The 14610-nt window shown below is 37.1% G+C and overlaps 1 protein-coding gene across 11 annotated transcripts in view; it reads left to right on the top strand.

The window, feature by feature from the left end:
• The window catches only part of LOC126267947 (kinesin-like protein KIF21A), a 483424-nt gene that overhangs the window by 408231 nt on the left and 60583 nt on the right, over nt 1–14610 (top strand). For 10 of the 11 annotated variants that reach the window (XM_049973266.1, XM_049973269.1, XM_049973270.1 and 7 more), the window contains 5 exons: nt 610–715; nt 1357–1540; nt 9830–9994; nt 12494–12614; nt 12698–12868. In XM_049973266.1, coding sequence (XP_049829223.1) covers nt 610–715; nt 1357–1540; nt 9830–9994; nt 12494–12614; nt 12698–12868 — 747 coding nt within the window. Of the gene's footprint in view, nt 1–609; nt 716–1356; nt 1541–9829; nt 9995–12493; nt 12615–12697; nt 12869–14610 lie in introns of those variants that run through there. The other variant, XM_049973274.1, reaches the window with a different exon arrangement.

The following is a 14610-nucleotide window of genomic DNA, read 5'->3' as shown; positions in this document are numbered from 1 at the left end:
CTTAATGTGTTAACAGGGTAACATATGTTTTCTGTAAGTGATCAGCCAGTCAAATTTCCCTGTGCCTTTCTTGTAGGCGTTCCGTGTTTTTTTTTTTTTTAAATCCCAGGTATAGCACCTTTTTTCACCCTTCTCCGTTATCTTCAGATGTGTGAGATAGCGTGATTGTGTGTATCAATGTGAGTTAAGTGGGAGTGAATGAGTGTCATTTTATAGATTTCTTCCTCACTGTGTGAAAACAATTTTGGTCATTTTATCCACATCTGTTTCCTTTAATACATGTAAGGATGCTGATAACCTCACCATTGAGTGCCTATAAGCGACACACACACACACACACACACACACACACACACACACACACACACACACTTGTTAGAGAATGTCACTAAATGGTTAACCTGTTTTTTGCTTCCTACGATTTTGAAGGTGTGTAAAGAAGGTGGTGAAACCAGTATTAATGATGTAATACCAATGCAAACAGAATTTCCAATGCGTTTTTACTTTACCCTGATATGTTCATTGTGGCACTCTATGGTAAAACGGATGGTGTATTGCTGATTTTCAGAGAAAATAAATGTATACTAATGGTTTTGCTTGCCCCCACAGGTAAATGCGAAAGCTCCATTAATCTGTACTCATGTTGCAGAAGGGCATTCACGTGCCGTACTCTCTGTATATGCTACTGATGACTTGCTGTTCAGTGCCTCCAAAGGTAAGTTCTGTGTGTTTATACTTCACAATCACCAACATGTGCAAAAATCTATTAATAAGTAATAACAATAAAAAGGCTTACTTTTTTAATCAAATTTTGTGAATAAGGAGAGGATGCAACACTGAGAAGCGAAATAAATTGCTCCTTTCTTCATATTAACCAGAACTGATCTAGCACACAATCATTAAATTACATACCTGTATTTTGACTACATTTGTGGCATTTCTGTTGGCCAGTGATATTTATCATGTGACCCAGTATTAGTAGATAATGAGTGAACTTGACGGAAACTTGTCTATTTTCCCCCTTGTTTTGTACTTGGCACTTTCTATTCATTTATACATTCTTCCTGTACTGGGGATGCTTAATAATAATATTCCATTCACAATTTTCTTGTTGTACTCTTTCTTCTGTTCCTGGATTAACTGCAGATGAAAGTACACTTTATTATGAAAGTGTGTTAACATTTGTTTGAAAGATGAAACAAAAAATCTATCTCCTTGTATGTTCCACAAAAGGGATATAGTCCTGCATTTCCACCCTTTAAAATGTTTATTTAGAACTTGTTATATTTATTCATATTCTAATTTGTGTAATTTGTTCCTTCAAAATGATCAACAGCACAATCGCTTCTTTTCCAGATCGCACAGTAAAAATCTGGGATTTACAAACTGGTGTTGAAAGACAGTCACTTCGTGGTCATCCAAACAATGTTGTTTCAGTAAAGTATCATGAAGAGTCCCGCCTGGTGTATAGTGTCTCCTCAGCCTATGTGAAAGTCTGGGACCTCAGAGACAGAGGAGCTAAATGTATTAAAACTTTATGGTAAGTTATGTTTCAGCCTAAACTAATGTGACAGGTTTATTCATAGGCAATTTTTATAGTTAAAAAATAGTGAGATATATGATAAATATCCTTTAAATATGAAATTTGTGAAAAATAAAACTCATATCTCATATTCAGAGGCAAGGGAAATGCGCAGGAAAGGAGCTATTTTATATTACATAGTCAATGAAGTACCTCATACTTTGGTGCAAATATTGGACATTACTCGCTTCTGTTTGTTCAAAAAATTGTTTTAAACAAAGACAAAAAATCATATTAGCATCCAAAACAACTAACTGTTCACTGAAATGCATATCAAAGTACCAATTTTCTGAAAAGACAAACTTTAGGGTGAAAATGTTCACTTGTATTTGGTGCGTGTTGAACGTTTTGACCATTTCCCACTGGGGCAGTTAAATTTCATTGTGAAGGTAACCTGTAAAAAGGCTGTGTTCACAAGAAATATGGTCCCACAACCTTGAGCAATATTCTGAGATGGAATGTACAAATTGCATGTGTTCAGTCTCCTTCGTAGACTGACTGCATTTTCCCAGTATCCTGCCAGTAAGATGAAGTCTAAAATGTTTTTGATGGTGCTTAGCCATAATTGTGCAGTACTTTTTTTTTTTTTTTAAAAAAAGAGGAAACCGCCATTTGGCCATGTATTACTATATTTATCTTTTGTACTATCTAGATTTCAGCTTTTATGCCATTATCAAGTACAGTGATAAGTTGTTAGAGCATTGAACAAAAATGACTTAATACGATTTAACAAGTTTCAGCATTGTACTAGAGCATGTTATAAAAACCAAAACCTGGATTGTACAAAAGATAAATATAATAATATATGGTCGAATGGCTGTTTTCTCTTTTAAAAATGAAGTGAGTCACTTGCTTTACTTTTGGTAGAGCACAGGTATTGTTATGAGATGATTGATTCCAGCAGTGACTAATTGATATTGTAGTTACAGAATACAATGTTTTTACATCTAGTGACGTTCACAGTTTTACATTTGTGAACATGTAAAGCACATGGCCAAAATTAATCTGTTTTGAAGTCTAAGGTAATTCTCATTTATTGTTCTGTCTTAGTTGCAGATTTTTAATCAGTTCACTCTGGACCATCTTCATATCTACAGCAAAGTAAATCTAAATATGTACCATCTTATGAAGACACATTAAGTTGCAGACAGGCACAGTTAAGACACTTACACAAAGCTTTCAGCAATAGCCTTCATCAGCAAAAGAGAAACAGAGGCTCACTTACACCATTGATACACACAAGCAAGCATACCTCAGGACACATGACTGTCAACACCAGCAGCTCACCCCCAAATGCCATGACCCGAATGCCCATTAAGAACTGAGCTGTTGGAGTTGACACTCATGTGAGCATGAGATGTGCTTGGTTGTGTGTATGATTGGTGTGCGCCCCTCTGCTTCTCTTTAGCTGATGAAGGCTGTGGCCAAATACTTTGTGTAAGTGTCTTTTAATTGTGCTTGTCTGCAATTTAGTGTGTCTTTTTTATGGTGAGTAGCAATCTGTATTTTCTTACATTGCTGTGTGGAGTTTCCATTGTTCAATTATGTACCATCTAATATTTTACAATAAGTAGAAAAGATAAGAATTTTACATAAGTGTAGAATTTACCTAAGTAGTTGCATCAGAAACCTGTCTTGGCTACACAGAACTACATATCACAGTACTGTTTTTTGCAGCTGTGGTCAGTGTTTTAAATAAGTATAAGGTGAAGTAGGGGGGAGGGGGAAGGGCTGATTGGGGCAGGTGAAAGGAATTAGGGAGGGAGTGGTAGGGATGTCATGAGGTTAAGAAGAGAAGTTGTGCTAAAATTATGGAACATGCAGTTTTGTAAAAATTTTCATTGAAACACTAATAGTGTAGAGCAGTGGATGCATAGAATGTAAACTACATATTGTTTCATATGCCAGAGACTGTGGTCGTGTGTGTGTGTGTGTGTGTGTGTGTGTGTGTTGTTTTCAGAATGAGATTTTCACTCTGTAGTGGAGTGTACACTGATAGGAAACTTCCTGGGAGATTAAAACTGTCTCCCGGACTGAGACTCGAACTTGGGACCTTTTCTCTTTCGCGGGCAAGTGCTCTACCAGCTGAGCTACCCAAGTGCGACTCACGACCCATCCTCACAGTTTGAATTCTGCCAGTACCTCGTCTCCTACCTTTCAAACTTCACAGAAGCTCTTCTGCGAATCTTGTAGAACTAGCACGCCTGGAAGAAAGGAGGTCCCAAGTTCGAGTCTCGGTCCTGCACACAGTTTTAATCTGCCAGGAAGTTTCATATCAGTGCACATTCCGCTGCAGAGTGAAAATCTCAATCTGGAAACATCCCCCAGGCTGTGGTTAAGCCATGTCCCCGCAATATCCTTTCTTCCAGGAGTGCTAGTTTTGCAAGATTTGCAGAAGAGCTTCTTTGAAGTTTGGAAGGTAGGAGACCAGGTACTGGCAGAATTGAAACTGCGAGGATGGGTTGTGAGTTGTGCTTGGGTAGCTCAGATTAAAGAGCACTTGCCCGCAAAAGGCAAAGGTCATGAGTTTGAGTCTTGGTCTAGCACACAGTTTTAATCTGCCAGGAAGTTTCAACTGTTGTTTTCACAATATTGTTGATTTTCAATCTCTGATGAATAAGTTATTAAAACTGCCACTAAGCGAGCATGAGAGGAATGAAGAATCGCTATTAGAAAGCACTTTTTTTTGTGAACAACAGTTACCCAATCTCAACAATAACTAAGTTACTAGAGAAAATTAAAAAAAAAAAAAAAAACAACAATGTAAAATCGGTGGGAGCACATAGACATGTAAACAGGAAGAAATTTTTGTACATTCCCATTAGTTAAAAAGGATGCGTTTCAGAAGTTATTGCTAGGAAACTTTGCAACACCAATTTGGATATAGGGTTTAAGCTGTGGAATCTGTCCAAAAGTTGACATAGGTCAAACAGGCAGGATGTTTGAAATACGCTTCAAAGGGCATGTTTCAGTTCATAGCAACAAAACTGTGTTTGGTGAGCATCCCCTAAAATTAAAGCATGCTATTGGAACTACTTATTTGCATTTGGAACTACTGCACAATGAACCTAAGGGACACCAGCTGACAGTGTTGGAAGAAATCATGATTTTTACACACTGTCTACAAGTGCCTGACAACACATTAAGTCAGCAGAATGATTTTATTAACGGTGTATTTTCTAGAAACTTTGAGAGCCACTTCCAACTGTCCATTTCATTGCAGCACATGGGGGATCAACAGCCCCACTCACTGAGAAGAAACAGCGCAGTCCATTGCCTCACAGTGACCTAGCAGCAGGGCAACATGCAGCATACATACTGCAAAACTGCACGCTGCACAGTGCCATCAAATAGAAGCAAATGCAATTAATGATAATTGCCACACCCTGTTCCCCATGACTTTAAGTGCAGCACATAGTTTCATTTTTATAAATTATTTTTTATATATTTTTACAGCTTTACAGTTTCAATTTAAAAAAAAATCATAATATTCATTCAGTCCTAGGCCCTCGACATAATCCCAGTTACATAATTTTTTATCTTTGTGTCTTTCACTGTTTATGCGTTCACTCTTCTAGGGCTGTACTTTTAATATTTTAATGAAAATAATTTTTCTACAATTTTATTTTCATACTTTCATTGCAGGAACTTGCGACTTTATACTTTCAAAGTTTAACACTTTGAGTATCTTCAGCTACTAATTCAGTTTTTGCGACTTTATTTCCACTTTTATAATCTACTATTTTAGCTACCATTTATGGTTTTATGCATCCATTCTGTTATCTTAACAGAAGGTTTTTTACGTTATTGATTTTTTGAAAAACCCCTAACATCCCTGCCACTATCCCTCCTTCTGCCACCTCTCCTCACCCCCATGTCTTCTTTGCTCACTCTCAATCCTTCCTTGCTCCATTTTGTAATTTCACTGTTTTATGCTGTTTGCATTTTGTGTACCCGTTGTTCTACACTATTTGTGTTTCATCAAGAATTCTCTTTAATTATGTGTTGCGTAATTTTAGCGTGACCTTTTTTTTAACTCAAGATATTCCCTTCACCCCTCCCTGCTTCCTTTCACCTCTCCCAATCGGCCTCATTCCATTTCCTCTTCCCCCTATCTCCAGCATATACCTGTTTAAAACATTGACTGCAGTTACAAAACTCAGTACTCTCATACGTGGTTCTGAGTAGACAAATCAGATTGCTGATGCAGCTACTTAGGTAAATTGTAGTTTATGTAAAATTCTTGTCTTTTCTACTCATTGTACAATACTAAAAAAATATAAGATGGTACATATTTAGTTTTACTTTGTTTTAAATCTGAAGATGATCCAGAGTGATTGAAATATGTAATCCAAGTATAAATGAGTAATGAGATTGAACAATAAATGAGTATTACCTTAATAATCTAAATAATTGCTGAGTCTCTCAAGATGGTTATGTTGGCTATACTGATTTTGAAATCTTATTAAGATATAACTGAATATTCCACATCCACATACATACCTTGGGAACCACCATATACTTGTACCGCTACTAACCACTCTATTCTTTGTTCAGTTCATAAATAGAGCAGTGGAGAAATGACTGTCTCTGTGCTTCCACATGGAACCCTGATTTCTCATATTCTATCTTTGTAATCTTTATGCAAGATATATGCTGGTGATAGTTACATCATTTTGCAGTCTGTCATAGATGCTTGTTCCTAAACTTTGCGAATAGTGCTTTATGAAAAGAATGTTTTTCTCCCTCCACTAAGTCCCATTTGAGTTTAAAGAGCATTTCCATTTTATTTGCATGCTGAATGAACCTATTGGTAATAAATCTAGCAGCACACCTCTGAATTTCTTTAATATCTTATTTTAATCTGTCTTGGAGGGGATCCCAAACATTTGAGCAGAATTCTAGAATGGGTTGCAACAGGGTTTATGTATGCACCTCTTTTACAGATGAGCTACACTTCTTTAGAATTCTCTTGATAAACCTAAGCAGACCATTTTCTTTCCCTGTAACTATTTCCTGCAGCTGGTATTACATGCTTGCTTCATTTCAAATCACTTTGCAGCTTTATGCCTAGAAATTTAATTTAAATGACTACAGCGAATAGCTCACCAGTAATTCTATATTCAAACATAATGAGACTGTTTTTCATACTCATTGGCATTGATTTACATTTTTCCAGATTCAGGGCATGCTGCCATTCGTCAAATCTGCATTCTGACCAAGTCATCTTGTATTCTCCACAATCGCTAAAAGAAGATACTGTATCATACACTACAAATTTATCAGCGAATAGTTGCAAGAATGCTGGTGATCCTATCCATTAGATCATTTATGTATGTAGGAAACAATAGTGATCCTGTCACACTACTCTATGGCACACCTGATGACACCTTTGTTTCGACCTTAGGTGCAAGCCGTGTCCTATACACCAACTCCATGCACCAACTCCTGTAGCAGTCCAATCACAGGCATTTCCTACCCTATAAATGCCAGGGCCACATATAAGAGCAGCTATGCTGCAATTACTATGCAGCTTGTGTGTGGACATGGCAAGTAACCAACTGCCTACTTGCATGAATGGCCACTGCCAAACTGTGGCAAACCACAACCATGACCATCTAGTTGCTGAACATGCTACACATCACAATGCAAATGAATTCAATAGCTGCTTCATTTTGCAAGCCATTTGGATACTCCCTTTCAGCACTAGTTTCTCTGAATTAGGCAGGTGGACATTGTCTCTCTAGCTTACGCTGCACTTTAGCAATCCCCCTGGACTACACCTCTGCTAACCTGTTTCCCATTGCCTCACCTCACCTCACCTTACCTTTTCCATCTCTCCTCTGTCCACCTCACTCCTTTCCCATCTAGCTCATCTACTGCTGTCTCCCATCACCCTTTCTCCCCTCCCCTCAGGCATGTATTCTCTTCTCTCCTCCCCTCCCACTTTTTCAGTCTTCCCTTCCTACTCCCTGTATTCCTCATCATCTTCACCTTCTTCTCCTTTCCTACCCTTCCTTCCCACCGTTCTCCCTCTTTCTATCTATTATATGCTCTACCAATCTATGTCCTTTCATCTTTTCATGCAGCCACAGAGCCATATGTCGAAAGACCTGTCTCACACCATACCATTACCACTCCCCACCTTGGGCGTCACTCCCTACCTATCCCTATCTCTCTTACTTGGACAACTGCTGCTGATAATCAACAGTCAGTCTCATTGCAGCCACAGCCGCATGTATGTATGTGTGTGTGTGTGTGTGTGTGTGTGTGTGTGTGATTTATTTTTTATCCTTTCAGGAATTTCCATTGTTATGGATCTACTGTATATTATGGCTAAATGGGGAGGCAACAAAGCTGCAAATTCTGCATAAAATCTGACATAAATTCCATCATGCCCTGTTACCTTGTTTACTTCTTGCAGTTTTAACTGTTCTTCGATGCCACTGACACTAAAATGAGTATAATTTGTCCTTGGAGAGATGTGAAAGATAAACTGTGGCATTATAGCTGTATCTTCCTTAGTAAAGAAGTATTTGGAAATGTATTGCAATTCTAGTTTTGCTGTGTTTCCCTCAATTTCAGTTCCTGTATCACTCTAGAGTGTCTGGATACACACTTTTGTACCACAAATAGCCTTTACACATGATCCAAATTTCTTTGGGTTTTGTGAGAGATCTTTTGATAAAATTTGTCTATGGCAGTCATTGAAGGCTTCTTCATATAGTGCCTTGTGTGTGCCAAACATTTTATCATTCAGGATCTCTGTCGAAGGCACAATGCTTTTACAAGTATTATGCAAAAGTCACTGGTTCTTTACAGTGACCATATAACATGGAGGCTCCCTACCATAATGGCTCATCCTAGGTGCATATCTGACCTGGGTGTAGCCAAGTATTCTTTTAAAGTTGAGCCACAGTTCAGATGCTCCTGCCTCGTGGTCACTGATACCAGATTCAAAATGGTCATCCTCGAAGTCATAAAGGATATTTGTTGCAATTAGGTCTTTTATGTTGCTATCATGTGTGGGTCCCCAAACCATTTATTCTCATTAGTTTTCTGAGAGCATTTCTTAACTTTTCTTAAGTATTACCACACCACCTGTTACAAAACTGTAATTATCCCAATTAATTGGTGGTTCATTAAAGTCTCCCCCAATGAAGACTGAATCATTGGGAATGTATGTACTAGCAAACTTAATTTCTTCTGACATTTTCATTTACATCTGAGAGTGAGGCAGGCGAGTAGAAGGATCCAATTAAAAGTTAATGCTCATCCTTGATACTGAGTCTTTCCTATACAATCTCACTTGCAGCTTCAATTTCTATCTCGTTGGATATGTGTTGCTGCAACAAAAACAGCAGCTCCAATTTTTTTTGTAGTCTAATGCTATACTTTTGCATGTTATTGTAGCAACTAAAAATTTTAGTACATTATAATTATAACAGCAGTTTTGCAGGGAGCATAGTTTACATATGTTGGTTTCAATGAATTTTACCCTAATTTCTGTTCCTGCTAGTTGCCAGTTTCTGCATCAACTTTTCAACTGCAATAGAGAAATTATTGTAACCTTGTTACTGACTGCTTGTAATGATTTTGATGGTTTGTGTGAGGATTTTCAGTGGCTGGTTTACTTTCCTTGGGTTTCATGTAAAATAGTTTAGCACTCTGGCGGGAGCCGATGTGTACAAATATGTGATGGCTTAAGTGACTATGCTAAGTACATACTCCTAAAGTCTCTCCTAAATAATAAAATTCTGCACCTGAACAATAAACCTTTTATTTATTAAGGGACTCAGTTGAAAGAGATTATTAAGTAGCATAATATCAACAAAGAAGGTAATGCAATTTATTTGCACCAAATTAACTTGACCTTAATGAACACTTTCTGGCCGGCCGGTGCCGCCGAGCGGTTCTAGGTGCTTCAATCTGGAACCGCAAATGCTACAATTGCAGGTTCGAATCCTGTCTCGGGCATGGATGTGTGTGATGTCCTTAGGTTAGTTAGGTTTAAGTAGTTCTGAGTTCTAGGGGACTGATAACCTCAGAAAGTCCTATAGTGCTCAGAGCCATTTGAACCTTTTTTGAACGCTTTTCCCTTGCTTACACTTTGGGTGTAAATAAAGTACAGAATGGACTGATATTTATATTTGTTCATCTTTCAAATGCCAAGATATTGAAAATATATTGTGGTTTTTATCTCTACTTGTGTATTGTACTATATGATGTTTCATTTTCTTTCTGTAGCTCGTCAGGTATGACAGCAGATGGACCTGTTGGATTTTCAACTCCATCAAGAATGCTGCAGGCTCCAGTGGGTGAAATGCCCCTCAATGATGTAGCACTTAACCATTGTGGAACAGTGCTGTATACTGCAGCCTCAGATCGTGTGCGTGTATGGGATCTCAGAAAGTAAGGGTTTGTTTCTTTCTACAGTTTAATTACTGTCTGTAAAGTTAGTTCTGCACTGAATATTTCTTGCCATCTATTAAAGTATCTTGTTCTTGTCTTACCATCCCACCATCTCTTTTTATTCACTTTCCACATTTCACATATTATGTTCAAGTCAGTATGTAATGAAATTGTTCTTAGAGAGTTCTGTGTGCATCTGTTGAACTCCAGTATCCTTGCATAAATCTTCCTTTTGTGACTGACTTCATTGGTGCATTCATTGTAGAAATACTGTAGACCTTTGTTGTAGATGCAGAGGAGGATTCAGGAGTGTGAGATGTAATTTGAAATTCCAGAAAATTCAATTTATCTTCCTTCTGAAGATAAGAGTATTAGTCTATATGAAGAGGCTGTTGCAGTTGGAATTATGATGAATTTCCTTGAGACAGATGAAAACAGTATTGATCACATTTTTCTCAACTGGATGCTTCTAGCAAATACTTTTACAGGGCACAAAAACTAAATATAACTGTATGGAGTTGTGTTGTTTTTCTGTTACAGTTTTTGTGAGAAACTCAAAGAGTTAAAAACTTCTTAATGTGAGTCCTGTAGCCTTTAAATAGGCAGCAATTTCCTATTGGTTTTGGTTAAGTTAATGATATTGTAGTACATTACAACTGCCATATGACTTGTTTTTCATTAGGAATGAAAAAGTTAATGATTTGATTTATGACTGGTTCTAGACTAATTTTTGCATTTAAAAAGTGTTTCACTTTTTACAGCACTGTGTGTGTGTGTGTGTGTGTGTGTGTGTGTGTGTGTGGGTGTGTGTGTGTGTGTGAGAGAGAGAGAGAGAGAGAGAGAGAGAGAGAGAGAGAGAGAGAGAGAAAGCAATAAAGCCTTGCTTAGTACATGACAGGGATGTTCAAATTAAATGTTGTCTTGATGACTACTTTTCTTTCTGTTACTGCTGTGGGGGTGTTGAGCCTGTGACAAGTCACATACAAGAGGCTGTAGCATTTTGACTTCATTTGATTAAGTGGCATGGATAATACCTATATGAAGTAATGATTTTTCAGAGACAACAATGTTTGTGTTTACTACAGTGGGCAGCTATAGTCTTCAGTAAATGAAGAGGTCAAGTTTGATAATATTGATCACTTAATGATTTAAAGTAATTATTTATCCATGTCTTTCAGTAAGCTACTGCCAAATTTAATTTTTCCAAATACACTTGAGAAGAGAATCCAGATCCTGATATAAGATAAAATAATCTTTACGTGTATTGGGGGGGGGGGGGGGGGGGATTGTTATCGATGAAACCAAAAGATCATCGGATCTGTTTACCATCAGTATGTCCCTGTAAGGATTTCCTCACTATTAGAAGAAAGTACTCATTCTTCATTGTGGTAGAAAAGGAAATGATATTAAATTTAACTTTCCTGTAAGATGTATTGATTTTTTTCTGCATTAATCTTTTTCTCAGTTTCTTCAGTAGTCTCCCTCATGATTCTGATTTAACCTCTTTGCACTTACTGTTAATTTTATTTTGGAGCAGCTTATAATGCTGACTTCCTGTCTTAGTTTTAGCAGTCCTTAATTTTTTTCTTTCATCACTAAGCTGGAGTATTTACTGAAATATCTCTAAGATTTTTGCCTCTGCCCATACAATAAGTTTGGTGTCCAGACTCACCTTAATTATTTGCACCAAACTGTTCTCAACTCATTTATTTTTGTTGACTAGTCACTGAACTAAGGAATTTTAATATTGACTCCTTTTTTCATCTTCTTGAATTTCTCTGCTGTTCATAGCTACAAAGTTGTGGCTATATCGGGATATACCTTGCAGTGTAGTATAGCTGTACCATAGGGGCAACCACATCAGTGGGATATCTGTTCAAAGATCACTCTCTCAACTGCGTACTCCTTTGTAGATAATAGGAGTGCCTGTATAGATAATGAGATCTCAGGTGGCAGGACAGTACTAAGCAATGAAGAGAAGGCTGAAAGGTGGAAGGGAAACAAACCGGAAGTTAATATTATGGAAAAGCAAAGTGATACCGTATTATTGTTCCTCTTTTTTTGTTTTTTGTTTTTTAAAGATCATAAATTCAAATTGGCAGAGAAGACAGTTGATAAGTCATATAGGAACAAAGGACAAACTGAAAATACACTCAGACATGAGAAAAAAATATTAGCAGTGCAGAAAAAAGCAAGAAGCAAGTACAGATAAAATTGTCAGAAGTGCAAGTTTAAGTCAAGGTAATGCACATATTCTGTGGGAGTGTTAGGAATCAGAGGATGTAAAAAACAGTTATTTTTATCAAAATTGATGCATGTTTTGTAGTATTATGAAGATAGTAAACATGAAACCCTGATTAAATGAGATATTGGCTTAGCATATTAGAATATCTGATCAACTAGGGGGGGGGGAGGGGGGGGGGGAAATCTCTATGTTCTTATTTTCTTCAGTGTTATGGTTCTTTGCTGACTGAGAAAACTATTTTACTGTTTTTGCAGATATGAGCCAGTGGGAAAACTTGTTGGTGGTCACCAAGCTGCTGTAATGTGTTTGGCAGTCGGAAAACTGTCAGAAGACGAGGATATTGTTGTAACAGGATCCAAAGATCATTATATAAAAGTAATATTTGCTTGTTCTTTAACTTTTTTTCAATAATTTTGTAATGGAAGAGATTATGTAGCTTTACTTATTTTCATTCACAGGTTTTTGAAGTGAACAGAGGGAGTTCAAATGTCTTCCAGCCTAAAATGAATCTGAATCCTCCACACTATGATGGAATCCAGTCTCTGGCAATTAGGGGAGATATTTTATTTTCTGGGTCACGTGATATGTGCATAAAGAAGTGGGATTTGTCTAAGCAAGAACTCATTCAGGTACCATCAATAATTTACTTTCGAGATAATCTTTTAAACTACATAACTTTCTGCAGAACTGAAACACAGTTAGCAGTAGTGCTTTAGGGGTAATGATATCTCTGAAAGTAGAGCATCATAGATGAGAGTATCATTCCTAACATGAGATTGTCTGCAGGCATATCATGTAAGTCAATATTTTAAGTTTGATAGTATCCTGATATGGAGACAAAATGGAAGGGCAGCTAAAATATACTGTGATTATCCCAATAGAAGGAAAATGAAGGAAACATGGACAGTTTTGATGCAGGAAAACATGCTGGAGAAGTGAAGAGATGTTGGTTTTGACAAATGGATGTAATTTGTATTGGTGTGAGAACTTGAAGAGACATGTAACAGACTGTCAGTTCAGTAACTGGTGCAACCATTCTTATAAGCAAAATCACAATATGAGAAACTCTTCATAACCCAGTATTTTAGTGATGTTCATCTAACAAGATAGACATAACTATGGATCCAGATAGATACTCAATTTTCTCTGAGCATCTTTCTCAGAAATAGTGTAACAAATTACAGAAATCAAAATTTGTTGACAATGTAAATATTGATATATGGTGGAAAATGTGACGCCTTATGCGGCATGTTATTTAACACTGCCTCTTGAAGGAGTGCATTTTGGGATGTTCACACAGATTATCAGACCATTACAAACTGTGATCACTCAAACTTTTTGTATAATCTGAGTGTTTCTGCAGGATAGAACCAACAACTTAATACCCCTCTATTAACTGTGTTTCATCATGATTATACATGTGGTCGGTGCAGCAAAATGGTTTGCATTTTGTGATAAAGTGGTAAAGTAGTCAGTGAATCTGAGAGCAGAGTGGAGCAGAAGTTTTCTAATGGAGAAAGAGCTTGGTGTTGCTGACTATATCACAGTGATAGTTAACTGTGAGACATCAACAAATACAAATTTTCTAAACTATATGTGAAACCAAACCTTAACCATTTCCACAAGTGTGACTAAAGCTAATGTTAATTGTGCAATCGAGCAAGTAAAATCAGCTGTCCTGGTAGAGAGATTTATGCATGCTTCCTCATTGTGCCAACTGCAGAGAATGAATATGCTTCTTAGGAGAGCTGTTAAAATACTGTAAATCAGGAACAAAAATGAGTATAAATTGAAATATCATATTGATAATAATCTGTACAGTAGGTATTGCTGAGGGAAAATCATGTAAACTGTGAAAGAGGAGTGGAGGTCATAGAGACTAATGTTGTCGAGTAACTTAAATATTGTGGTCATTCACTTGCAATTCTGTTCAGTAAGAATGACTGACAAGAGTATCTGTGTCTGCGACTGTTTTATTGAATGACCTGCATATAACATGAGGGAAACTTTCCTATCCCCTGAATTTACTAACATCTAGTTTTTATTTTGTCTTTGTATTTTTAATAGAGTAAATATTTTTATGTCAGTGGATATATGATAGCTACAGGCATAATTAGGTCTTATTTCAGTTACATCAGAATCATCTGTCAGACATACAAGAAGCATGAATTTACTGATAGATTGAAGTACATGCCACCAGTATTTGAATGTGAAATCCTGTCTTTCATAGGCAATAGTCTGACTCCTTGAGCTAATCAGGACAGCTCACAAGACATGCTTAAATGATCAGTCGTATTAGAGGTCAGGATCACTGACTTCATAATATACCATGATGAAGATGCAGGATGGTTGACTGGGCAGCAGATATGAA

The sequence above is a fragment of the Schistocerca gregaria genome, chromosome 4, assembly GCF_023897955.1.
Source record: "Schistocerca gregaria isolate iqSchGreg1 chromosome 4, iqSchGreg1.2, whole genome shotgun sequence".
NCBI classification, from domain to species: Eukaryota; Metazoa; Arthropoda; class Insecta; order Orthoptera; family Acrididae; genus Schistocerca; species Schistocerca gregaria.
Note: the sequence above shows the minus strand (reverse complement) of the source record. Positions and strands in the feature narration are given on the sequence as shown.